Source organism: Crocodylus porosus, unplaced genomic scaffold (assembly GCF_001723895.1).
Source record: "Crocodylus porosus isolate Cpor-Errol unplaced genomic scaffold, CroPor_comp1, whole genome shotgun sequence".
Taxonomy (NCBI): Eukaryota; Metazoa; Chordata; order Crocodylia; family Crocodylidae; genus Crocodylus; species Crocodylus porosus.
In genome coordinates this window covers 88842144-88869043 of record NW_017728918.1, presented here as the reverse complement: position 1 = coordinate 88869043, position 26900 = coordinate 88842144, and the positions used below count along the sequence as shown (strand labels likewise).

Here is a 26900-nt window from a genome sequence, read left to right as displayed (position 1 = left end):
TTTTTTTTTTTTCCAGTTCCAAGATGGTAAACCCCCTTCCCAAAAGGATTACTTCCGGGGCAAGGGGAGGGACTTCTGGTGGCAAAAGTCAGGGGTTAGGGGCAGGACTTCCAGTCCCAAGATGGCAACCAGAGGGCGGTGCACCTGTCAAGTTGTGGGGCTACCCTTGTGACCGTAAGTAGATCACCAAAATTCATTAAGCAGCCCTCTAGCCGAAATAATTCCCCACCCATGCTTTAGGCAAACCTACTCCTGCCATTTAGTGGGTAGGTGTTGTAATATCTACTTATTATATGCAGTCACTCCAGAGTAACCTTAATATTTTTCCTCTCTATTTTGTGGTATGTAAAACTGAAGCAAGTTACCTTGGTATAAGTGTTGTTTTGTTAAGGCCTTTAGCATTTAAGCATCAGAAAGTAAAACTATGTGACAAAGGAAACAGAGCAGTCCAGTTTCACTGCCCAGGCTAAGTGTATCCTTTAGTTTTGCAGCTCAGATGCAGATATGAACCTTATACATTTGTTCCTTTATTTCAAATAATTTGACTTGAATGTATAGTAACACGAGTTTGGTATTACTATATTTTGTATTTTTAATTGACAGTAAGATAGCCTTTGAAAATTACATCTACTGCAGCATGTCCAACTTGGGCAGTGAAACTGGACTGCTTAGTTTAAAGACATGAAAGGGTGATGCAGTCTTCCCCAGACTGTCTATTAGTGTTCTTTGAATTATTTTTCCCCCAGGTTGTAAAGATGGATTGAGGCACCAAATTGGTTTATAGTGGTATGTGTCATGAAAGAAGAGCAGCAAAATGAAGCTGTCTGACACTCAAACTGCCTCTGTCTTAGTGCATGTGTACTTCAGTGGCTGCACTTAAATGGTGGAAAGCTCCTCCATTTTGTTTTCCTACAAAGTCAAAGGCTATATGCAATAAAGAATTTAAGTACCTAAAAGTCAGGCTCTACAGTGCTTAACTCGTAGGTGCTGGGTCCCTGGAATGCAATCTGAAACCTTGCATTAGGTGCTTAGGTTGATGTCTAGGGAGAGTAAGGTGCCTTGGAATGGGATCCAGTTAGTTAGCCAAAAAGGAAAAGTTAAGGATAGGAATGCGTCTTTAAGTCCTGTCCCTCTCTTGAGTATAAACACCTCATTCCACCTGGGACCCAAAGTATGGAACTGTCCCCTGAAGTTAAGTACTTAAGTACTTATGCCAGTAGTTCTCGACCTTTTTATGCTTGAGGCACCCCTTGAAAAATGCCAGACCTTATCGTTCATTCAATTCTTTTTTTATTATGGAAAAATAATAGAACAATTCCTTTGTTGCCAAGAACTTGGGAAGACCACAAGTCAGAATGTTTTTAACCCTGTGGATTCCTATTTGAAATCTCTGGGTTTGTCTTGTAAGTTGTGTTTACGTGCCTAACAGGACTAACATTGTGTGGAACCCTGATTGAGAATCACTGGCCTAGGCCCTTTCTTTGAAAGAATAGAGCTGGTATCACTCATTAAAACATGGAGCCAGTTTCTCCTTTCATGTAACAGACTAATGGTTAGAGTACCTTGTCACAATTATGTATTCCATTGTAACCTTAAAATTAGATTGTTGTAAGGCACTCTGCCTGTGGCTTTACTTCGGGAACATTCAGAAACTGAAGATAGTGAAGAATGCTTTGGCTTTGCTAAATGGAGTTGCATTACGGGAGCACATTGGATCAGTACTCTGTATCCTGTATTTGTGACTGTATTTGTCTTCTCTTCTCCAGACTAAATAAACCCAGTTCCTTCAGCTTCTCCTCATAAGTCATGTGCCCTAGCTCCTGAACCATTTTCATTGCCCTCCACTGTACTCTTTACAACTTGTCTACATTCTTTCTATAGTGGGGAGGGCCAAAACAGGACACAGGACTGCAGATGTGGCCTCACCAGTGCAGAACAGAGTGGAATAATTACTTCTCTTGATCTGCTGACAACGCTACTACTAATGCAGCCCAGTATGCTGTTAGCCTTCTTGGCTACAAGGGCACACTGCTGACTCACATCCAACTTATTGTCTACTGTAAACCCCAGGTCCTTTTCAGTCCCCAGGCATGGGATTGTTCCATCCTAAGTGCAGGACTTAGCATTTGTCTTTGTTGAGCCTTGTGAGATTTGTTTTGGCACAATCCTCCAATTTGTCTAGGTTACTTTGAATCCTAACCCTGTCTTCCAGTGCATCTACTATGCCCTTCAGGTTGGTGTTATCTGCCGGCTTGCTGAAGGTGCATTCCATCCCATATTCCAGATTGTTAATGAAAAATATTGAACAAAACCAGCCCCAGGACTAGCCCTAGGGGCACTCCACTTGATACCGGCTGCCTACTAAACATGAGCCATTGTACTACCCATTGAACCTGACAATCCAGCCAGCTTTCTATACACTTTGCAGTCCATTCATCCAACCCATACTGCCTCAGGTTGCTTTCAAGGATGCTGTGGGAGATGGTATCAAAAGCTGTACTGAAGTCAAGGTATTTAGGACATCCACTGCTTTCCCCGCATTCACAGAGCCAGTTATCTCATCATAGCAGGTAGTCAGGTTGGTCAGGCATGACTTGCCCTTGGTGAATCCATGCTGACTGTTCCTAATCACCTTCTCCTCCAAGTGCTTAGAAATGTATTGCTTGAGGACCTGCTCTATGATTTTTCCAGGGACTGAGATTAGGCTGACTGGTCTATAGCTCTCTGGATCCTCCTTTTTCCCTTTCTTAAAGATGGGCACTATATTTGCCCTTTTTCAATTGTCTGGGACCTCCCCCAATCACTACAAGTGAGGATGGTTACTTACATTAGCAAAATTGTTTTTTTCAAGATGCTTTGTACCTAATCTGACCTCCATCTTTACTCCTTTGGAATGTGTCTCCTCTGGGGTTTTGAATTAATGGAAATATGGAAAAGCTGTGGGAGCCACTCTGTTTCATATACTCTTAGAGGGCGGGGTGGCATATGAGGATATTCAGGGCTTGGCTCCTATGGTCACTGCTGGTCAGAAGATTGTGTTCTCATAAGAATGAGGTGCATATGCACCAAAAGAGGGGTCCCCATGGAGGGGAAAACTTCTTGAAGGACAGTGTTACTGGAGGGTAAGTAACCATTCTTTTATATCAAGATTTACGTAAAAAAATTATTAGAATTGGATACATTAGCTTGAAAAATAATTGAGGTCACCACCATGAATTTCCATTGCAAAAGCCAATGAATTCTTTATTTTCTTCCCTTTTTTTAGTGATAATATTTGAGAGAAAATATTTTACTTTGTTGAAACAAGCTTCATATTTCTATTTGTTTTATTTCTAGCATATTATCAAGTTTCACCGTGCCTCAAAAGCAAATAAAAAGCCCATGCAGTTGCCAAGATCTATGGTTAAATCACTACTCTACCAGATCCTTGATGGAATACATTACCTCCATGCAAACTGGGTGCTTCACAGAGACCTGGTAAGTCCTGTATATTTTACCTGATTAAGAAAAGTTCATATAGGTTTTTTTGGGAGGAGAAGTAGCAATCTTACATGTTGATCCCTACAGTTCTTCCTGTTATTGTTGCTGGATGCCATTGGAGGCTTTAAAAATGAAAACAAACTACGGTTTCACATTGTCTTTATCTGTAACATCTGAGCTAAGACAATGACACTGCATCCGGTAAACAGATTGCAGATACCAGTATCCAAAAACAATGCCTCAGTCCACTGATACGTATATATTAGTCATTAGTATAAGTATGTGCTTTGCTTTGAAAGGTCCATTCATCATGAAAAATGGATAGTCTTTCACATTGTTTGGCTTTATGTACAAGTTTATCATAAAAGTGAGTGAAATAATAGTTTGTACTATGGGGTGTTTCTTTTCCATGTGATATTTTTTGTTGATTGTGGGACAAGACCTGGGAAAGAGTTGTCAGCTTTGAAGTTTCTCATGACCTAAAGTAGCTCTTTAAGTTGGTTGAATATTATGAAACCAGCCAACTGTGCTGTTCAAAGCTGGACTCTTTTTCTGAAAGTTTCCCACCATTTCTAATGCAGCTTTACCAGTGTTAACAAGAAGAGTAACACTAAGATAAACAAGGTGCTAGTAATTGCTTGGATTTTAATTAAAATTTCTCTGAAAAGTTTAAACACCATAGTGATTAAAATAGCAGCAGCTCCTCTAATCAGTATACTACCATTGGCAGAGCTGCATCAGTAGTAGGAATGATAATTAACACTTGGGTGGTTTTATAGGTGCCCACAGCTTTTCAGATTCCCAGTGGTATCTGCAGAAACATTATAATAATATAATATAAAATATTATCAGGTGTTGGTGGATGAAACAACTGGTTGTTGCCACGCCTTTAGTGATCAGTGAAAGCAGAGTCAGGTTGATGTCACAAGCAACCAGAATAAGTGATTATTTGCAGAAAAATTAATGCAGGAGTGGCCAACCTGAGGTACAGGTGCCACAAGTGGCATAGGTGGCCTGTGTTTGGCATGCAGCAGATTGGGGTAGGAACAGGCAGCACAGGCAACAGATAGAACATGAAGCTGAACATAGAGGAGCTGATCAGGCGGGGAGCAGAAAGCAGGGCAGCAGATAAGAGTGGCACTTGCGGAGGGTGTAGGGCTAATTTGTGGCATTTCTGCCAAAAAGGTTGACTACAATTGGGCTAACACAGCTGTCTTCCATCTTTGGTCTGTCCTCTGCAGCCAGTTGTAATGGATCTCTTGATACAACATGTGGTAACATTAGTCAGCAGTATGGTCCAAATTTTAACTGAACTAAAGCGAAAGTAACATAGCACTCTTTGCTTAATAATTTTAAACCTTTAGCGGTTTGTTCTTTTCTTAAATATTGATTTATTTGTGCTTCTTGGCCTTTGGTAGTTTTGGACAACAGCAGGAAATAAAGTACAAAAATAGCACTGAGTACAGTGCTGAATGTATCACTTTCCTCAGGAGACGGTCCATGATAAGAAGTGTTGTTTTTCCAGAATGTGTTAAACCATTTTTAATTGCATCTTAAGGAGAAAAAAACAAAAACAAAGCAGCCAAACACCTCCAAAGTTCTTGTTGAGCAATGTTTAATGAAAGCACAGATAGTCTAAGGACTGTATCGTACACAGTTTCAGAGATGTGACGTCTGTGAGATCAGTATCTTGAAAAGGCACCTACCATAGGAAGGCTGAAAATTTGAGAACTATTTTATTTAAGCTTTGCTTGTCCAGTGGTATTTTTGTAGATATTATCTTTTGTTATATATAGGTTTCCCTTGCGCTATGTGGGTTCTGTATGTGTGAATTCACTCTTATGCGATGACCCTTTTTATACCAAAAATTTGTTATATGCGAGGTAAATTCACCTTTATGCGATCTGTGTGGTGGAAACCTGCAGTCAGCTGCTTTGTGTGGTGCATTGTGGGAGTGACGTGCACCAAAATATAGTCTGCTGTGTGGATCCATGCTCCTTGCTCATCTGCAACATCTTGTTGCCCACCCCCATTATGATAGTGCCCTATGCTTGTGTGTACTGTCTGCTGTTGGTGAGTACCAAAATTATCTTGTAAAAGTGGTAGAATTGCACCTGGGGGCCAGTACAGTTGGGGTCTTGGAAAGTATACCTGTTATGTTGTAAAGTGGGTTCCCATTATATGAATTTGAGTTGTGTACCCTTTTCCAGCAACACATGTACAGTATAAAGCAAGGGAAACCTGTATAAAGCAAAGATAGTTCTGGATATCTGTCTTCCCTTGGGAAGTGACAGTTGTCTTTAAGAGAAAAGAGTGCATTTCATTGTACTTCTGCAATGATCACACTTTAGAAAGGAGAGCTTTCTAAAGCCGGAAATGGAAAAGAAAAGACTCAGAAGTTCATTGTCATCTCGTCTTGAAAAGCTAATTTATTAGGATATGACAGTGAGTGGTGCTATTGAAAACCCATAGACAAGCACTCTGTATTGGTGACTATATGTTTATCATGGAATCATAGAAAAACAGGGCTGGAAGTGACCTGAGGAGGTTGTTTAGTGCTACTTAAGCTAGGATCATCCCTATCAACACCATACTAGACAAGTGTGTATATAACCTGTTCCTAAAGCTCCGGGAATAATCCATCACATATTGCTACCAAGCACAATAGCCAAAACATCAAAAACAATCTTCAGCTTGCCACAGGTAAAAGGTGAATGAGGGTGCTGTCAAGGTCCTGCCACTACAAGGACAGGAATTAGTTTGTTAAAATAAGCTCAAGAGTTATAACGAAGAGGTATGTCTCCCACTACGGGGGAAGGCAAAAACCCCCACAGTCCATGTCAGTTGACAGGGCTCCCAGCCATGTGATCACATGGTGAGCAGGTGGGTGCACCCCTGTGGCTGGGAGTCCCCCAGCCATAGGGGAGCATCTGGCCACATTTTCAATTGATGGCATGATAAGAATAAGCTAGGAAGTTAATTACACATTTTGTGTGGAATAATTTTGTACCTAATTGCTCATTTTATCATGCTATTAATTGGTTGAACACATAGCTGGGTCACAACTTAAGGTGTGATTAACTGGTTACTCACACCTTAAGAGTAATGTGTAGATGGGACCTATGAAGCAATACATATATTTGTGTAAGTTAGAGTCCATTATTAATCAACGTGTGAGAGAATTTGACATAGTGTGTAACATCCATCTATGTCAATCTTCTTGATGTATTTGCTACCTCTGCTTCGTCCGAGTAGGGGTAGGACAGATGTAAGCAGTATTAAGTGAGTCTAAATTCTTTAGATTGACTTCTCAATTCGGTTATGTTCACAAAAATTAAAAAAGGAAAAAATAAAGAAAAATTAGTCATAATATGCTAATGTTGATTCAGTGCTGAACAGTCGTTGCACTTTTAATAATACCAGTATTTAAATAACAGCTTGTAAAGGGGGATAATTAAAAAATGGTGATGCTTAGGAAGACACATGTATTTGTCTGCACCATCCAAAGTACCATTTAGGTTACAGTTTGGTAAAAAGCACTCAATTCTCAGGTAGATTGTTGATCATCAATAATTTGAAGTTTATTCTCTGAATTTATTTAATCATGATGATAAACTTTATAGTAATATTGTGGTTGACTTTTTTTCCCCTCCCCTCCATCCATGGTAGGGGAAAAGCTAAACGTTTAGTGCTTAAATTCTACCAGCTAGAATAGGCATTTTAGGGAACACTGAGTCTGGGACAAGAGCATCAGTCTTCATATTTTCATGACTCAGCTTTTGATTTTTTTTCATAATGTTGCATCTTTTTAGAAGTAATTACTGTAGTAATTAGGTGTATAATATATATGCTTGTCTCCAGTTGAGCCATTTAAAATAGTAATTTATATTGGATATCATGTGGCTAGGACAAGAAAAGAAAATGTTATATCTACTTTTGAGCACAGCAGCTACTTCCAAATAGCAATTTGCAAAGAAAAACATTGTTAACTTTGTGAGCACTATTAATACACAGAGGTTCTCATAATAAACAACATAATAAATATGTGTAAACTATTACATAATCACCTCTGGAATAAGAGGTACATTAATTGCTGAGCCTTACCCTATGCATAGCTTACAGTAGGCTAAAAAACTTAATTATGCTTTCAGTTGCCAGTTTACTTCTCTCATGTGTATATCCGAAGTTATTAAAGTTTAAAATCACGCACGGACTTTATAAACACTCTGTATCAGCGACTGGTTTCACTTGATCCAATATTATAAATATTATGTAATCACTTTTGGTGACTTTTTTGGCAATTTTTTTTTCTCAGTGAGGCTTCATTAATGCCTCCCTATGCTAGTTGAGATGAGGTTAAAGGGAGGAATTTTTTTGTTCACCTCTGTTTGGTCAGCTGGCAGAGATCCACAAACAAATCAGAAGAGGAAACAATGGCAGTAGCTACACCTGAATCATAAACATGAGGAGCATTTACTGATTCCATCCAATTAATTGTTTTTTAGTGGGGAATTCCAGGCTTGCACTTGTCTTCTGGAGTTGTAGGAATTGGAGAATGCCATAATCTGTCTTCTTGCAGAAAATTTCAGAAATCATAGAATCTGAGGCTTTCACTCTACCATCCAGGTTGAGGGAAATGGGGAAGCCCAAGCAAGGGGTCAGATTTATTCTGGGTGTGGATCAGCTGTGCATTTTTCTAAGCGCCATGCTAAGATCACTGCTCTTTCCAGGAATTCTTACCACTAGGTAGTGCCCCCTGTGCTGACAGTAGTGTTAACCTTTATTTTCTGTCTGGTTTGTTATGTTAAAACTGAGCATTTTAAGTGGCAGTTGTAACATTTGTATAGAAAACCAACACTTTTGTAATGATTCAATTTTTATGCTCGTGCGTGTGTGCCCACAGCCACAGTACAGCACACAGGCAGCAAGGACCACAGCTGTGTGCAGCTGGTAAGTCCATTGTGGGGGAGGGAAGGGGTGTGGGGGGGGCAGGGGCAGGCGCTGCCCAGTCAGAGCAGGGTGTGCAATGGAGCCAGAGCTCCTTGGGTAGGGGGGGGGCAGCTCCTGCCACTGGTTGCACCCTGGGGGGGTTGTGCCCCCAGATTAGCATGGGGTGGGGCAGGCAGGCTGCAACTGTGAGCTAGAGCTGAGCCTGCTCCAGACTCTTCTTGGCAGGGGCTATGGAGGGTGCTGCAGCCACCCCAAATTTTGCCATAGCCCTGCTCCCAGTGTTGCTGCCACCGTGTGCCTGGCACAGTCCCACCTCAATTCCCCACCTCTACCCACGCACCAGGAAGAGCCAGGGCTGTACTGTGTGCACAGTGATGCTGGGAGTGGGGCTACGGTGAAATTAGGAGTGGCTGCAGCCCCCACCCTGAGCCCAGCCCCTGCTGAGAAGAGCCCGGCATAGTCCTGGCTGCAGCTGCAGCCTGCCTGCCCTGCCCTGCCCTGCCCTGCCCTGTGCAGATCTGGGGACACAGAACCCCCCATGGCCTCCCAGGGTGCAAGCAGCCATGGGACCTGTCCTCCTTGCCCCCCGAGGAGCCATGGCTCCATCCCATGCTGTGCCCCAGCTTGGCAGTGCTTGCCCCTGCCCCCTTCCTCACTACAGGGGATGTTTATCTGCGCCCCCCATGGCTCTTCCCTGCCCCCTTCCACCACAACAGACTTACCAGCTGCACCCAGCTGTATTGGAAATCGGATCAGTATCAGCTGATATGCCACCTTAAAAATTGGCTATAGGTATTGGCCCCCAAAATCTCTATCATTGCACCCCTAATGAACAGCACAGGATGTAGTATGTTATGTAAAAGAAAGCAGTAACACAGGGTGGCATGCACTTGTTTATAAAGCATTCTTTACATACCTATGGCATATAGCAGAGGCCAGATTTTCTAAGCAATATAGCTCGGTGAGATTTTTCAAAGTGTCTAAGTACATTAGACACTTAACTCCTTTGATTAGCCTTCAGGAATGGTAGCTAGGCTCCTAACCTGTTTACATACTTTAAAAAATCTTACTGGGGTTTATCTGCATGTTTAATGCACCTTTGGAAAGTCTGGCCCTACACTTCAGTACTAAATCCCATGGGCGCATCCAGATGAGCATGGTCGTGTAGTATGTTGCGCTGCAAACATGTCTGCAGTGCCACATACTGCACAGTTAGGTGTTCTCCCTGCTGCAAGGGCACGCTGGCTATGCATGCACTGGTCCGCTTTTTTTCCCCATGAGTTTTCTTTGCATAGCTCGCAGAAGAAACCCATGGGGGGGTGGGGAAATGGAGCAGCACACAAATGAGCAGCGTGTGCTGCTAAAAATCAGAGCCTGGCTGCCCAGAGCCATGTTGTGGCTGCCAGGCAGGATCGCTGCTGCTGCAAGCTCAGGAGGCCCCCAGGACCCAGGTAAGGCTGCTGGGGCCAGGACAGTGCTGGCCCCAGCCTCCCCTACTGTCCCTGGGATAACTTGCTGCGTTCCAAAGCACACCTGATATAGGTGTTCCCTGGGGACAAGTAGCACTGCTACTTGGACGTTTGGTTCCCCAGGGACATGCTCATCTGAATGCAGCCCATGTATCCAATACCTGAGATATGGTTGCTGTAAGATTGCATGCCTGCCCAAGTTATTCCACTTTCAGCATTTATACCAGTTTTTAATGGAGAGGAAATTGTAAGTAGTTCTGAACCAGCTTAGATTTTTCTGTTTGGCAAGAAGAAATTTCTTAATCATACCTCTTTCCACCATTTTCTTTACTTGAGACAAACCTTTCATTTGGTTGCAATCTCTGCTCCTCTACCCATGTACCTGTTAATCTGCCTCATGCCACCTCTTTAGTATTACTAGTATATTGCCTTGCTTCAGTCTGTCCCAAAACACTCATCTCTCTCTCTCTCTTCATAGCTCTTTATTTTGCCTTGCAGTTTCTAAACTTTGTAGTTTCCTTCAAGTGCATGATGGTGTTCCATACTGTTCCATTTATAAACCAATCCACTGCACTGTTTATGCAGCTCTACTAATCTCTTTCCCATACTTCACGATTCAGTTCAGAACTGTCAGTCATTTTAAAGTTCTTCTCAGAGACTTGCTTAAGCCTGTGATTCTCTTTAGAACTCCTTCTGACTTGTTCAGTATTTCTGAAACAGCCTTCTCCTCTGCTTCTTCCCCTAATCTTATTTGTGCTTGTATCTTTAAAAATCTTTCTGAAACTCCTGTCCTCTGAAACAGTCTTCCAGTACTATATTTTATTTTAACGCATCTTCTTCCTTCCCTGTACTTCTTAATTTTTCCTCTTCTTTTGTTGACATTACAAATAATCAATTTTATTTACAATATGTTCTATTTAAACTAATGGATTCTACATGTACATGTGGTATTTTGGTTCAACCTCCTGGATACAAAAAATCATGAACTAAATATAGACATTTGTTTTATAACACATAACCTGCCTAACATCTGACTCCTCAGGTATCTCTCCACTATTTACCAGCCCCATTCATTCCCCTCCACCTCCCCCCACCAGCCTCTCTCTCACCCACTGACTCATCAATTAACATCTTCACTGACTGGCTTTTTTGCATGCATACCAGCCTCTGACTTCTTTACTATTCATTCCATCCAGTAAGAGCACACACCAACTGCAAATGCTTCCTTAGCCTGATGAAGGGTATTTATACCCAAAAGCTTGTAAAGAAGAATTTTTCCAACTATTTGAGTTGGTCTAAGAAAAGTTATCAGATTTACCCAAGGAACCTTGACTGCCCATGTCGTTAGATCAGATGTCATCTACTTGTCACAGGCTGCATCTGGGTGCCACAGTTCAAGATGGATGTGGACGACCTTGAGAGGATCCAAAGGAGGACCACTCATATGGTTAGAGGCCTGCAGGGAAGGCCCTGTGAGGAAAGGCTGAGGGAACCCTGGACCTTTTCAGCCTCTGCAAGAGAAGGCTGAGGAGGGATCTTGTACACACATTCACCAGGGGTTGGGGGTAGTGAGGAGTAGCAGGGAATAGGAGATTCTCTGTTTACCAGAGAGTCCTTTGAAATAACCAGGAATAACAGCTACAAGCTGACAGAATGTAGGTTTAGGTTGGATATCAGAAAGAACTTCTTCACGGTTAGGGTTGTCAGAACCTGGAACAGGCTTCCAAGGGAGGTGGTGCTATCCTCTACCTTGGTGTGTCTTCAAAAAGAGACTGGACAAGCACCTGGCTGGGGTCACATGACCCCAGCACTTTTTCCTGCCATGGGCAGGGGGTCAGACTCGATGAGACTTTGAGGTCCCTTCTGACCCTAGCATCTATGAATCTATGGCTACAACCTATACCCATTCTCATAAAGAACATTTGAGATAATTTATAGGAAAGATTTTGTACAAAATAAAATCTATGGGCTTGTACATGTGTGGAGCCTGCTGTGATGTGCTGGCAGTCTAGTGCATCGGAGCAGACTTGATTAATCGAGTCTGCTAGAGCACGGAAATTGATGCGCTCTGGCAGCCTCATGCATGTCTCCATGATGAAAAGGTGGTGTTGGTCCACTCAGTTCTTTATGCCCTTGTGTCGGGTGAGAGAGGCAAATGGACGTGTAGGTGTGATGCCCTCTGTTGGTGCTGTGAATATTCTCTCACTCCCTGAGCCAGGCCCCCGACTTTCCTGCCACGTCTTGATGGATCGGTTATTGGAAGGAGGGGTTTGGTGGTGTGTCTACCCTGGCCCGGGGACAGTAATACTCACAGGGTCGATGTGAGTGGTCCTGGGGCTCCACCTTCCCTACACCCCAGTCCACTCACCAACCATGAGGGCCATTGCATCACCACTCCAGCTCTTGGCTCCATGCCCTTATGGCCTCTCGGTGGGCCACTGCTCTATCAATCACCAAGTGTGCTGCAGGCTTACGGGGCCTCTTGCCACTCGCCCCTAACCCTTGGCCTGGCTTTGGCCCTGTGCCAGACCTGGGCCTGCCGGGCCCTCCACAGGCTCAAAGATGGCCCTGCCCTTCCAGGACCACTGGGCAGTGCCCAACCCCTGCATCTCTTACCAGGGAGCTTGTCATCGGGGAGTTCTTTAATCAGGCCGATTTCCGATATAGTCAGTTTTCTTTATATCCGTTCCTATCTGATATTGGACCGATGTATTGGTGCACCTCTATCAGCGCATGCATACCAACCATGAAATCCATATGAACAAAACATCTCAAAGAGCCAGAGTTACTTTAAGGTAGGTAACTGTTCTTTTCTGTTAGAACATTGGAGCTCCCTATATTAGAATAATTCCTGTTGCCAATAATTAGAATAACTCCTGCTGCCAACTGGGGGCTTATATTAATTCTGACTACATTAAATTGTAAATTAGTTAAAAGATAGCAAAACAAAGGAATAGAAACTAAAATCTGAGTAAAAAAAACCTTAGAAATAAACTAGCAGAATCCAGAGCAGTATTTTTGTAACCGCACATTACAGTAAATATTGAAAATATAAAAATATAACACAACTGTAAAAAAAATGTTTTATACCTCCCTCATTCGAATGGTAATGAGGAATGGGACAAAGATGCAAAGCAGTATAAATCAAGGGCGGGGTGGGAGTGTGCGGAAGAAACCTAATAGAATATATTAGAAGGCCAAAGAAAGAAAGTAGGAACTGAGGAATACCACCAGTTAAAGATTTGGATGCCTCATAAGTTTATGTTTTCAAGTTACTTTAATCAGGCACGTGACTTAGACATGATCATAATAAAAATGTGACCAGGATTTAACAGTGTAAGGGATTATACAGCTCTACTACCTAACCAACATCTTCCATGAAGTGCTTAAGTTGTCATTGCCTGCCATCTTCCAAATACCGTATTTTTCGGACCATAAGACACACCTGACCATAAGACGCACCCAATTTTTATGGCAGGAGAGACTATGTGTGCCGGTGGCCGGCCATTTTTATTGCCGGCTCCCGGCGTAAACAAGCGGCGGATGTCCCGCTCGGCCTCCGCGGGCAAGCTCCGCCCCGTCTCCCCGGGACACGGCATAAACAAGAGGCGGGTGTCCCGCTCGGGCTCCGCTGCCTCCGCGGGCAAGCTCCGCCCCGTCTCCCCGGGACACACCTTCGGACCATAAGATGCACCCTCGTTTTCCCCCCACTTTTGGGGGGAAAAAAGTGCGTCTTATGGTCCGAAAAATATGGTAACTGGTGTGTCCATGATTATTAGCTTGATGTAAAAATCACGGTTCGTTTCTTTGGAGGCTCATGAATATTAATGATCCTTCAGGCATACATTGTTGGTGATACAAAAGGTATATATTTGCAAATAGGGTCAGAGAGAGAGACAAAAGATCAAACCCTCTGCCCGCAGGGAACACTTCTCAGCAGGCTTTTATCCCCTCTCTCCTGAGCACGTGTACAGAAGCAGGAACTCTTACAACTCATTTCCGGTTCATACAAACATGTATGTGAATAAGTCACATCATACATCGCATGTGTATTATAATTAACTACTTAAGTATGCGGGGCGGATAGGCTTATATGTATTAGCTTATTACGCGTGCTCAGAAAGAACTTCAGGTTACAAAAGGTTCAAACCCAAGGACAAAATAGTAATTATTCTTATCTAGCCTAAGAAATGTGGGAGCCATGAAAGAAAGTGTGATTTAGTGTAACAAAGAGATAGTAAATTTGCAGAACAAAGAGAGAGTGATACCTTAGTACAAAGAGCCCTTAGTAGCTTTTTTTCCTTCAATCTCCAACCCCCCCTCTTCCACCAAGGAGACAAGGCGAGCTAGCAGCTGTGCTGTTCTAACAACACTATTGATAATGCATTTTTAATAATATTTCTAACAAGCTCATTGTAGTAGCAGTGACTTACAGAACTACTTTTCCATGTCTAGTTGGTTGTATGGCTTCTTGCAAAAGGGGGCATGGGGAAGCTATACAGGACACATTAATCAACAACCTGGGGAAGAGATTTCTAGGAGAACCAGCTGTGTGTCTCTGTATTGTTTATTTTTTTGTCCTGGTTGTTCCCTGTTCTCTCCCTTGCTCTTCTGTTGTGTCCTGCTGCCCCCATCCTTTCTCTTACAGACTTATTTTTCCTCTGGATCTTAAGAAAATAGTTCAGATTAGATGAGCAGGATCCAAAGGAATTAACTGTTACTGTGTACCTTGAAGTTTGTATTTCTGTAGCCTCAGTCTTTTCTAGGAGCACTTAAAACATCTATTTGAAATATGCTCAGTATTTTTGTTCTTGCTATCTTATCTTACACATGTTATTTTAACTTTTAACTGTTGTAAAGCTGCCATAAACATTATGGAGTAATCCATGCATTAATTATGAAGTTTAAAAGATTTCATTGCTTCAGTTATCCATTGACTTTGGGAATATATATATCAGGGCTGGACACATTACTGTCCTGAATAAAAGGAGATTGCTCCAATATTTGATTATTGTGTGTGAATTTACTAAATTAGTTAAAACAGTACTTAGACTGAGACCATTATTTTATTTTAATTTTCCATTTCTTAATGCAGTTCAAAATAGGTAAAATAAGCTGGCCAGACCACATAATAGAAACATGAGAGAAAATACTAAAAAGTATACTGTTGCATATTTATTAAGTGAAATGTATATATGCCAAGCATTAGGGGAGTGACAAAGATGTTGAATATTTTTAAAGTTTCTATATATGTGACCCAAGACCAGCACTTCCTTTTCACATGAAAGGTCTTTTAAAGTAAGCACTGGTACACCGGCTACCTTTTTTCACTGAAGCTGGTATTTATGAGAGGGAAAATGCAGTTGTTTCCAGAACTAAGATGCAACATGAAAGCTTTATGGTCAAAATTTTTAAAGGTATACAGGTGCTTAATTCCCACTAAAACAATAATTTAGGTGCCTAAATACCTTTGAAAAATGTAGTACCAAGTGACTGTCTTATTCCCTGATAACCATGATTACTGCTAATTGAAGGACATGGGACCACAAGTCTCTTAAAATTAGAATTCAGTACCTTACCTATTCTCTCCATATATGTTTTAGATTACCTTTGTCATGGTTTCCACATTTTCCACATCAAAAAACTTTGGTGAAGATTGTGCAAAGGATTTTGAGACTGTTTGGAACAATGACTGCCAAAAAATTGGTAGAAAGAGATGTGCATTTAGAAAAGGAAATGACGCTCACTAGGACTGAGACAGTTTTTCCTGGGTCAGAGACAGGAAACCATGTAGACAGTTGAGGATGGAAGTAGATTTTCCCCATGCTTGGCTCCACAGGCACCTAAGGCCAGCCCTGGCCCTTTTTCCCATTATTGCCATTTGCTCTGATTGTTGATTCCAAAGCACTAATTCATGTAATATCAAACTAGAAACTAATGGCTGTTATATGTAAAAACATAAGTCTTTAAAAAGTCAACATTTTTCAAGTTTGTCTATCCACTGTGATATCCGAGATGCCGAAATATTTTCCTTTTCTAAGTCCAGGTAAACACTTTAGTATTTCATATAATACAGTGCAGTAACTAAGTAGCTAATGGTAATTTGAATTTTTTAAAGGGCTTGGCATATTAGTCAAGCTTTGATAATCCAGGAGTGTACAAGAGGCAAGATTTTATTTAATTTTTTTTTTGCAATTTTTCCTTTAATGGGCCAAGTATATAATTGGGAGAGATGCTAGACAAGCTCTTGGGCACAAAGTACCCTCCTTGAGGTCTGGGAAAGAAGCGGACCCAGACTAAGCTAAATAACAGGGGAAAAAAACAATGGTTTGTGTTAACTATACGTAAATATGAAAGAAGTCACTTGTTAAAGAATGTGAAAGGATGACTGAAGTAGGAGCAAAGGGTGTGGGTACATGCATGTTTGGAGCTGTTTCAATAGGGTAGCAGCTAGGTTCTAATGGTTACATGCAGACAACCCAGGAATTCTAACAAATGAGGTAAAAATGGCTCCAATTTTAACACTGCTTCGCCCAGTGTTAAAAAAAAAAAATTGAAATAGTTTTGCTGCATCTTCATTTGTATCACTCCCAGCTTACCCCCCAATTAGAATGTAATAACTTCCGCCCTTTTGAAATGCTCCCCTTTTGACTGCTAATATATATGTGTCCATATCCAAAGAGAGGTGATCAGAAGAAGCTTCTAAAAACTGGGTTATCCTGTCTTCATTTCCCATATGTTGAAAAACAAGACCACACAAAAGAGAAAAGGGCTATTGTTATCTGTGGAAAGCAGAGCGGTTAACAAGATAGCAGGTAGGTTGGAATGAGTCATAAAGCCATTTATACCTTGGTTTTTAGTATCCAGGAAGTTATGAATTTTTGTTCCCAGGTTGGTCAGGTTGGAAGGATTGTCCTGTAAAGCGTTCTTCTAATGGTAATTGTGTCCATCTCTATCCTCTATCTTTTTCCAGTGATTCTTCATTCAGGAGTATAGTCTTTGTCTAGTTTTACCCACATAGTTTCCAGGGGAGCATTTTGTGTATTGGATGAGATGTATTATATCCTGTGATCAGTATTTTGGGACCTACCAAATTCATGGTGGAAGTGGGGTGCATGGCCACTCCTTTAATCTTGCAGGTTCCTCTGTAACACGCCCCACCACTGATTGGCAGAGGGGCCCTGCTCCTTGCTGCTCGCTGCTGATTATCAGAGGGCCTTGCCACTTGCTGTGATCGGCAGGGAGGCAAAAACTGCATTTTTAAATATGGTGCCATTCTTGCCTCCCATATCAGATTGGCCAAGGGGCCCCATCAGCTTTGCTGCTTGCTGCTGACCGGCAGGAAGGCAGAAACGGTACCATATTTAAAATGGCACTTCTTGACTCCCTGCTGATCAGGAGCGAGTGAGGCGCTGTGAGCGGTGGAGCTCCTCTGCCAATCAGCGGGGAGGAGTGGGGTGCGCATGAGAACTTGAAAAATTAAAGGACCTGCTGAGTACCCCACTTCTGCCACAAATTCAGTAGGTCCCTATCCATATGTGTTGGATGTATGGATTCAAATGGTTTCATCATGGGAGGTGTTGAATGTGGTAGCAGTGGAGATGTGCTGGCAGGATTGTACCCCAGTTGATGCCTTTTAATCAGTGGGGTGTTTGCTTCTAAGGATGAGTTGGGCAAGGTTTAGAGATTATTTTAAAGTCTGGAGCTGAGAAGGGGGTGCTTGGGAATATTTTTCTTAAAATCAGATCCTCTGAGTATATACTGTCATTAACTCTTAGGTTCTCATTTGGGTAGTATGTGACAACCAGCAGTATGTGATCTCTGGGTTTTGTTTTTTGTATTGTAGTAGGTTATTGCTGCGTATTTAGGTGGCTTGTTCAGAGATGCAGTGTTTTTCTCTGCCAGGCTGTTCATGCTGGGTAAAGGCACTTTTAAGACTGGTGAGGTAGGTGTCACGAGTATTGTCCCCAGAGCACATATGGTTGAATCTGAGGTCCTGATAATAGATTGCAGGGTTTTTTGTGTATTTGTAATGGTTGCTGGTTTTGTGGACATAAGTATGGTTATCCTTAGGGTTTTTGTATATATTGGTTTATAGTGTGGGGTGTGGGCTCCGGGCAGCTGCAGTGAAAAGGGCTTGACAGAGGTGATGGGGAGGGACTGCGTTTCCCCCCACACACCGAGCAGCAACATCTGCCCAGCTGCTGCCACTATTCAGCATGAGGAAAAGGTCTGGAGCAGGCGCAGGGCAGGCCAGAGCCAGGGCTGTGCATGCGGGTTCCTGCTGGTTTGCTTCAGCCAGGGCGAGTCCAGCATTGGTTCAGGACAGGCCAGAGCTGGGACTGCACTGTTGGTGACGATGGGGAGGAGCTGCAGGGTGCATGGGCTCCAGGCTGTTGGCAGTGGGGGTGGTGCTGACTGGCCTGCGCCAGCTCCCCAGAACTGCCTGTGTGGCCTGTGGGCTAAAATAATTGCCTGCCCAGGTCTAGCTAAACTAGCTACAGTTTTTCAGAGTAATTTATTGTACATGTGTTAGCATGTTCCTTCTACACAACAGTAGTGATTGAGTGCTTAAAAGGATTCTCAAGGTTTGGGTTTAGGAAAGCTGCACATGAAGAAAGTGGAGCAGTTTTGCACCCATATTCAGGAAGTAGGTTTGTTCCATGCATCTTGAAAATCTTAACGAACGAGTAAACTTTCCAATATCTTTGGAAGTAATTATTTGATTATTAAAATGCATCAGGAATAATTGATATATTAAAATTTTACTTAATTCTAACAACATTTTATACCTAAAAAATAAAATGGCTGATCTGATTCCATAGTGCATATTCCCTGAAGTAGTCATAAATCTGTTGGTAGACACAGAGGCAGATACTCGAGACAAATTTTCTGTAAAGTAACAACTCTATAAATAGGTAGGTCATATTTTTCCTTATTGTTTTCCTTTTAAGATTTCTGGTAAAGGATTTAATATTTCAACCTAATTCAGTCAATCTAAACCATGCAGGCAGAACTAGGTTTTTGAACAAAATTAGTCAATATTGCATCTGTTTTGTTGCTATTATTTATTGCAGTTTGAAAAGCTTTGTTATTTTTCTTGACTTAAACTCCCAGGAGAATAAAGTATCAGAATTTTTTTAGCGAGCTATCTCCTAAAGCGAAGCTAACATTTTATGGCATTCGCATGCAGTCATTTCTACCTTGCATTTCATTTGCAGCCATTTGTACTTTGATTTGGCTACAAGAGGGGTGCTCAACCTGCAGGCCACAGGCCAAATGCGGCCTGTAGAGCCATTGCATATGGCTAGTGGGGTGCCCCAGGATCTGGAAATTTTGGCAGTGGTGAAAGCAGTGGCCATTAATGCACCACTTTTCTTTCTGGTAAATTCCCAAACCCCAAGCCCTGTGCAGCTGGTTGGAGCCAGGCCATTCCCTTCCCTGCCACCTGGATCAGGGATGGGTCTGCCTCCTTCCCCTAGAAGGGCCAGGTTGGGGCCACAACATGCCCCTGTCCCCCCTGCAGTACTGAGTTTAGGTCCCTTTATTCCGTGGGGCCACATTGGGGCTGGCCTGACCCCCCTCCCTTCTGCACAGCCAGATGGTGCCTGCCTGGCCTATCCTGAGCACTGTATCAGTACCACTGTCCAGATCTGGTTTGCAGATGGACTTGGTACTGCCCATCTGTCCCTGAAAAGGTTGAGAACCACTGGGTTAGAGGGTTCATCTTCCTGTTAATAGTTCTACCCAACTATGGGGAATAGGCAGAATACTATCTACAACAAATATCGGAAGTTGACAATTTTGAATTTATTGCACCACTTGAAAATAGCCAACCTGGTAGTTATGATCCCTAATTCTCTAGGCAAAGAATTGTAATGAAAATACAGCAACTTTAATAAGGAAAAGTCCCACCAGTGGAAAACAGGTGTAAATCACTTCCATTTGAATACTTTTATCTCATTTTCTGCCTCAGTCAGGTTCTACCATCAAAGCATCTCAAACAATTGTATTTTATGTTAGTGTTTTATCAGACCTGTTGTCTCTCAGCTTTTACCTTTAAACAAAAAAAAATGACAGGACTTCTAGAGCATAACAAAATACTGTTTTAAGAATATACAGCTGTAAGTCCATTCTCAGTATATTGGCAGCCAGAGGGCTGTTCAGCACAAGAGCAATTTAGGTATGATAGCTGGAAAGGAGTAGGCTAGAGCTACCCTGATTTGGTCACCATACCCCACGGTATGGTGCAGTAGCATGTCTCCTGGAGCTCTTACACAAGAAAGGCCTGTCACCTTATTACTACAGCTTTTAACAAGTGCACCAACTCCCTTTAAGTTGCCGAATTTTAGCCGATTTTGGATTTAAACTTCATTACTCAACAAGAAAGGTTTCTACACCTCCCTGCCTTTCTGCCATCTGACACCACCAGGAAAAGAATCCTGCCTGATCTGCACATCGAAGAGCAACTCAAACACACTCTCATGAGCCCAGAGGAACAGACTTCCACCTTCAGCTTCCTCAATGCAAAAACAAAGTTTATTTTCTACCTATGGGGATTTTTTACCATCTTTAATTTTCCCTGAGCCTGAGGAAGGGTGTGGGGCCCGGAAAGCTTGCAGAAAATTTCTTAGTTGGTCTATTAAAAGGTATCATCTGTGAACCAAGAGTTCTAGAGTTTTGCATTCCAACTCCCTTTATACTTCTGTGCAGCTTAGGAGATGAGCAATAGTGTCACTCCCTTAAGATACTCGGTGCCCTTGAGGGAATGGGGAAAAACTCCCTGCACTCCTTTGAGCTACATAGCAGGGGTAAAGCAATCCACTTCTCCCCCTCTTCTCAGGTACAAAACATCTTCTGCAGGGCCAGATAGAAACAGCCTCTAAGTGACTGAATACTGAATAGCTTAATGAGAAGTCTGTTAGAATAGATTGTGATGTGTTGAGAACCCCAGAGATAAAATGAATACGTTACTTTAAACAGCTATGTTAAGCAATAAACAAATACTTTGCTTTAAAAATGTTCTGATTTTTAAAAAATATTTTATTAAAGCAATGTTATCATGCTTTTTTAATTTCCATTAATTTCTCCCTTTCTTTTTTGTTTGCTTCTTTGCTGTCCACAATACACCAGTTAACATTATAAGATCAAAGACATGGTTACAGAATTGGCACCAATGAAGTACTTTGGGATAGAAAATGTTTCATGGCACACTGCACATAAATTGTGTCAAATGTTATGGAATTCTCTGCGTGTGTGCATGTGTAATTCTATTCTCTTCAACTGTGTTGTTACTGATTGGGGTGAAACAGCCAGTCTTCTGGGCCTGCTTTGAGTCCTGACACCACCTTGAGTTAATTTTTGCAACAATTTTTCAGTTAATTCAGCATCCCTATCTGAAAAAAATAGCAAAACGGTGTGTTCAAAGAGGATAATTCTTATAGCTCCTAAAAATTCACGAAACCTCTTTTTCAGAAAAATTTTTCCTTGCCGTAATAAAGTCTTTTTTTTGGTTCTTTATCACTGAATTCAGTGGATTCTTACCTCCTCTACACTGATTTATTTTTCTACCCCCCATTATTTCTGATTTTTGCTAAATCTGTAGAGTTTAGTCTGTGCTGAAGCCCATGTAAATCTGGGGTGACTAAACTAGATATTTTTTCATTTATATACTCATGCAATGTAGGCATATGCTTAGTGTTGCTGCATCCCTTCACCTTGGGAAAGCAGTATGAGGAAAGATTCTGTATTAGTTTTAAATGTAACAATATACCTGTGTTATCAAGCTTTGACATGAAAGCTACATTCTTTTACTGAAGCCCCTCTTGGCTAATAGCCAAGGATGCTATTCAAAATCTTTAACTGCTAAATTTCCAGCAGAAGTATTTTACTTATCTCCTATCCTATACAGGTTGTTGATTACTCTGGGTAAATACTAAATTATTATCTGTCTCAGTTTGTGGCCAGCCTCTGTGCTTGAAGTTATAGTTGAAATTTTACGTCTCCAGAATAATGGATATCTGATAATCCAGCATTTTTGAACGATAGAGAAGTAAAACATTTAATCTGCAAGACCAGCAGTCACCACAGCCAGCTCACAGTTGAATATTTATTCTATATTTATGTCTGAGAGATTTTTCAATAGTTCCTTTGGTCTAAAATGCAGATGTACACTGTTTAATAAAGAGATGAATTAGTTTTGTGAATTTCACTTGAAAACTATCAGTGCAAAGAGCAAGGAGGTAAATGTTTGACTTGAGAAGGGGTGAGACAAAAATGCTGCCTTTGTTATAAAATGGAAGAAAGGGCATAGGTTGGGCTTAGTTTCTTTTGAATGTGATTGAAACATTCTTTGTGGCCAGAGCTGATGGTGCTCTGAGAACATCAAATAAGCATGAAATTTTGAAACATGTACATCTTTAAAAGATAAATCTGACAGCTCTCAACTTTACATTTCTGTGCATCCCTATTTAATTTCCATTTTTACGATGAACCAAAATTAGAAATTGGGAAGTTAGACCTTCCAATCTAATAGTGTCCTTTATTAGCTTGCTTCTGTTTTTTATATCTTTCTTCATTTGCTGCCTTATTGGATAATTTAGTTTTAGTTTTAAAAGTTTTGCACAGTACTACTTGTTACATTTTTGCATAACCATTTTGGCCTCCTTACCTTATTTCTGTTTAAATTTGGACAGATTTAAAATGCAATTGAATAGCTTCCAAATATTGTTAAACATGTTCCACTCTTAAAATGTAGGAAAGCTACATAAATCATGTACTTGTACTGACCTGTTATAGTGGAATGGTTCATTGTAAAAATACTTTCAGAAAGATTGATGTAGAAGAAGTGGTAAGCAGCAGGATGATGGAATCAATAAACAATACCACACTGAGAGATAATGCTAATACCAGGAAAATAAAGAAATAATACAGAAACTAGAGGAGCTAGAAATCTGAACAGAGAATATAATTAAAAATATAGAGCTGATTCACAGCAGTGAGAGGAAGGACCTTGAAACTAATAATTTAATGAAGGAGAGAAGAAAATGATATTATAAAATCACAGCTGTTAGGCTTTTGGGGTTGCAATATGATAGGAGTACAAAGACGACAAATGTGAAGAGTACATTAAAGACCTTGTCTTGTTCTCAGGTACTTTATTTCCAGAAAGCCCTTGACCAAACATTTTTCTAAAAATGGGATGGTGGGCTACCTTTCATCATAATTTAATATAGTGAAAAGAGTTAAGAAAAGAGCCCGAAAAGCCATTTAGAAGGTTGGAATGCTTCATGAAAGATTTAGAGAGTCATTTGTTACTGAATTACTTCATTAATAAGCTTGATGATTTGCTGTAAAACTTGGCATGGTAGCATACCTACTCTAACTAAAAATAAAGTACTCATTTTTAATTCAAAGTGGATTTGAGTTTTGAGCTTCTGATGGAAAGCCATTTACAGGCTTCTGCTTTATTGCAGAAATGTATTTGTCATGGTGGGGAAGCAATAAAGGGGATTTGGGGTGTTCAGGGAAGCTGTGTGCACGATTCTAAAAACAAATCTGCATATACACCTAAATCCTGACCATGGGCCTCTTTGGGCATACTGCCAATAGGCAAGCTAAATGGCCTTGAGAACTTGTATAGTAAAGGCCAGTATGACATTACCACAATTATTTTCACTTTTTTCTTAAGAATCCAGAGCTGAAAAACTCTGTGCTACCTAAGAGCACTTTACCCAGTAAATAACCAAGACTTGCAAAACCCCAATCATCTTGCTAATTTCAGAATTTGGGAAAGAACCTTTTATTTAGAGAGCAACTACATTGTTGTTTACAATAGAAAATTCCTTATTTCAGCTAGTTCTTTGTCTGTTGGTACAGTCCAATAAGGAAACATTTGTTTAAAAACAATGAAGAATAGTCAATGGAAAGCTACATGACCCTATGGAGACTTTCTTATAGGAATATAATTCCGGACCAGATCTCTAAAGAATTGCCACCAGTGTATTGAAATATAAGAACAGTAATGGCTATTAAAACTAGTACTCTACTATCCATTGTTATTTGGCCGTTCCTGTTATGAAACAAATTAGTTTTGTTATGCTCTTGCAAGGCTGTTGATGGTTTTACTTTGTTCCTTAAAGTTGATTTTTTTTTTTTTCTTTCTCCAGCTGCAACCACATTAGAGACTTGACAGGAGGCACATTGACCCACTTAATGCTAATTGTTATGGAGTGGCATTCATGTTTGTATTTCAAATGGTTTTATTATTTAAAGACACATCTACTACTTCAGAATTTCCAGCTTTCACCCTGAAATCGATTAATTTCCTTATTTTCCAAGTCCATTCATCAAAGCAAAGAAAACAGTATAATTTACATTAACTTCTTGTAAAGAACTTGCCAAATTTATATCAGCATCTACACCCCTTGCTGCAGATGTTTCAAATTTTCACTCCAATTTGTTGCTGTTGACCTCATTCTTTGTTTAATTGTTTTTTGGGCAATCAAGCCTCAAACACATTTCTCAGCAGGGCTTTGTCTGTTCTTTTTTTACAGCTTATAACTTAAATGTGAGACTTCCAGTTCTTACTGTTTTGCTGTTTCTATAGCAACCAAACCTGTGCAAACCTAGCAGTATCACTTTGTTTCACAGCTGGCATTTTGTGCTCTCAGTAAGGGGAGAGTTTTAGGAAAGCACAGACTCTTTAATTGGCATGTATCTGGGTCATAAGTGTTGACATTATTGTAGAGTTGCATCATCTTTTATTAAGAAGTTAATGATTCAGAATGGAGCATTCTGTAGCATGTCTTTTTTTCCTTTGAGTGAAATACTACCCTTTTAGGGAAGAGATGTCCATGATTTCTTTAATGTATTTCTTTGTTTCTGGTCTCTTGTATGCCATGGGCAGCACAGCCCTTGACAGTCTCTGACCTAGAATGGTTCTTTCTTCATGATATAAATAACTGCAAGACCTATTTCAACAATTATGGTGTTGCCTATACCTGTTTCTTAATAGTCATCTGCCTACAATTTTATGTGTTTGGTTTTTTAAATCTCCCTCCTCCCCCTTTTTAATAACTGCTACTTTATCTATCCTGTTTTTTTCAGCTGCCTCATCACCTGACCAAATCATGTCAAATCCAGTGTCTTTTATATAAGAGAAGCCATATCAAGACAAAATTGTTTGAGGCAGTCAGATATTGTGCACATCTAAACAAGTTTAGCATATTCTTCTTCCTTATATGTACATTTTGTCTCTTAGAAACAACAGTTCCCTAAAGCAGAATTAATGGAGCTACTGTCTGACACTGAAATAAAGTCCCAAGACTTATTGTCCCAAGAGGCTAGCATCTGGTTGACTATACCTCCTAGGCAGCCTAAAATATTCTTTTCATATCTTTCTCTCTTGATTCCTCTTTAGTAGTTTCTGAACTTATCATACACAGCTGCTCATATCATGTAGACAGTTTTTATGTAATAGAAAATTCCTACGTAAAATGATACAATCACATTTTCAGAAAATTGTAAAAGGCTGGATATATAGAATATATTCTGGATGTGGGGATAAAAATTCACCTAAGGTCAGGCCTGGCCTTTTTCCTGTTTCTTTTTGTTTGTTTTTTTATTTTATGTTAAAATATTAGTTTCATAGTCCAGACTAAATTTCTGTCATTAAATCTCAACATTTTATTTCTATGTGTGCTAAACAACTAATGCTCAATTAAAACAGCTTCAAGAACGATCTTTCACTTTGATATGAAGATGCCAAGAGATGGAGAATCCACCAGCTGGCTTAGAAGTTTTTCCTCTTGCGTAACCACTTTGTTGTTAAGTTTGTCATTTATTCCTTATTGTTCAGCTTCAGCGTCCAGCCACTTACTGTTTTTATGCTTTTCTCATTGTCCCAGAGTCATTTAATAACAAATACTTTCCCTCCACAAATGAACTTCTACATTGTAGTCAAGTCACCTCAGTCTCTTAGATAAACTAAACATTAAGCTATTTAAATACTGTACCATACTCCAGCTGTTCGGTCATCTTTTTTACTTTTTTGGCTTGCTTGTCCTCTGTGACTAGTAAACCAAGAGTCACTGCTTACCTGAATTCATTGTTCTGTTGGCATCTCCTCCTTTTCTCCGCCTCCTGTCTCAGCTCTTTTTTCTGTGGTTACATATGTGTTTATGGTTTGTATATGAGGAAATAACTTTCAGTGAATATTCCACACAAGTTCCTCATGTTAACACTGGCCTGATACAGACCTTCAGTTTCTCAGAAGAAATCACGAGTGTACAAATGTTTAGGATTTTTCTCCCAGAGTAAAAATGGCTGCTCCAGGAGAAAAATAACTTGGGAACAATCAGGGTTAAATCGCTCCTGGGAGAATTTGTCCCGAGAGCACAAATATCTGTACACAGTACAGTCCTTCAGCATCCCAGGGTGCTTTGCTCCACCTCCCTTCTTGCCTCCCAGGAGACAGCATATCACTTGCTGGACTCTGCAGCTCCAGCTAAGGAGGGAGAAGAACATGCCTCTTTAGCAATCCCACATTGTGCTGCAGGGAGACGCAAGATGACCATTAGCAGTCTGGGTCAGCCCAGTAGGGCTGTTATGTACACTGCTGCCATTCTGTCCCTAGGGAGATTGAGGGAGCACACTGAGATGTGCACAAGGGCTGCACAGTGTCAGCACTGCAAACTCTCTACTCTTTAGGGCTCAGCATGTGAATGTCTCTTCAGGCATCTCCACATACATTTTTGTACCAGGAGAACAAACTTGGGAGAATTCTCCCGAATCATTTGAACATGTGTGTGCAACCATTATTATTCCACACCATGATTTTTTGTTGTCAATTTTAGAATTGGATTTAGCTAAACTACAAAAAGGCATGCTTAGTGTAGAACAAGAGTATCTACACAGAGAGGGAGTTAATTCAGAAGATGTTTTGCATTCTTAAGTCTCACGTTAGCTTTTTTTTTTTTTTTTTTTTTTTTTTGTTGACTG

At 40.8% G+C, this 26900-nt stretch overlaps 1 protein-coding gene and 1 long non-coding RNA gene across 8 annotated transcripts in view; one reads left to right on the top strand and one right to left on the bottom strand.

Annotated features, from left to right (window-relative positions):
• Window positions 1–10007, bottom strand: part of LOC109311936 — a 21550-nt gene extending 11543 nt beyond the window's left edge. Inside the window, exon 1 of the long non-coding RNA XR_002101662.1 lies at window positions 9997–10007. This is a non-coding gene — a long non-coding RNA (uncharacterized LOC109311936). The remainder of the gene's footprint in view (window positions 1–9996) is intronic.
• CDK19 (cyclin dependent kinase 19) overlaps window positions 1–26900 on the top strand; it is a 211018-nt gene that overhangs the window by 115430 nt on the left and 68688 nt on the right. For all 7 annotated transcript variants that reach the window (XM_019537912.1, XM_019537909.1, XM_019537906.1 and 4 more), the window contains one exon: window positions 3337–3477. In XM_019537912.1, coding sequence (XP_019393457.1) covers window positions 3337–3477 — 141 coding nt within the window. The remainder of the gene's footprint in view (window positions 1–3336; window positions 3478–26900) is intronic.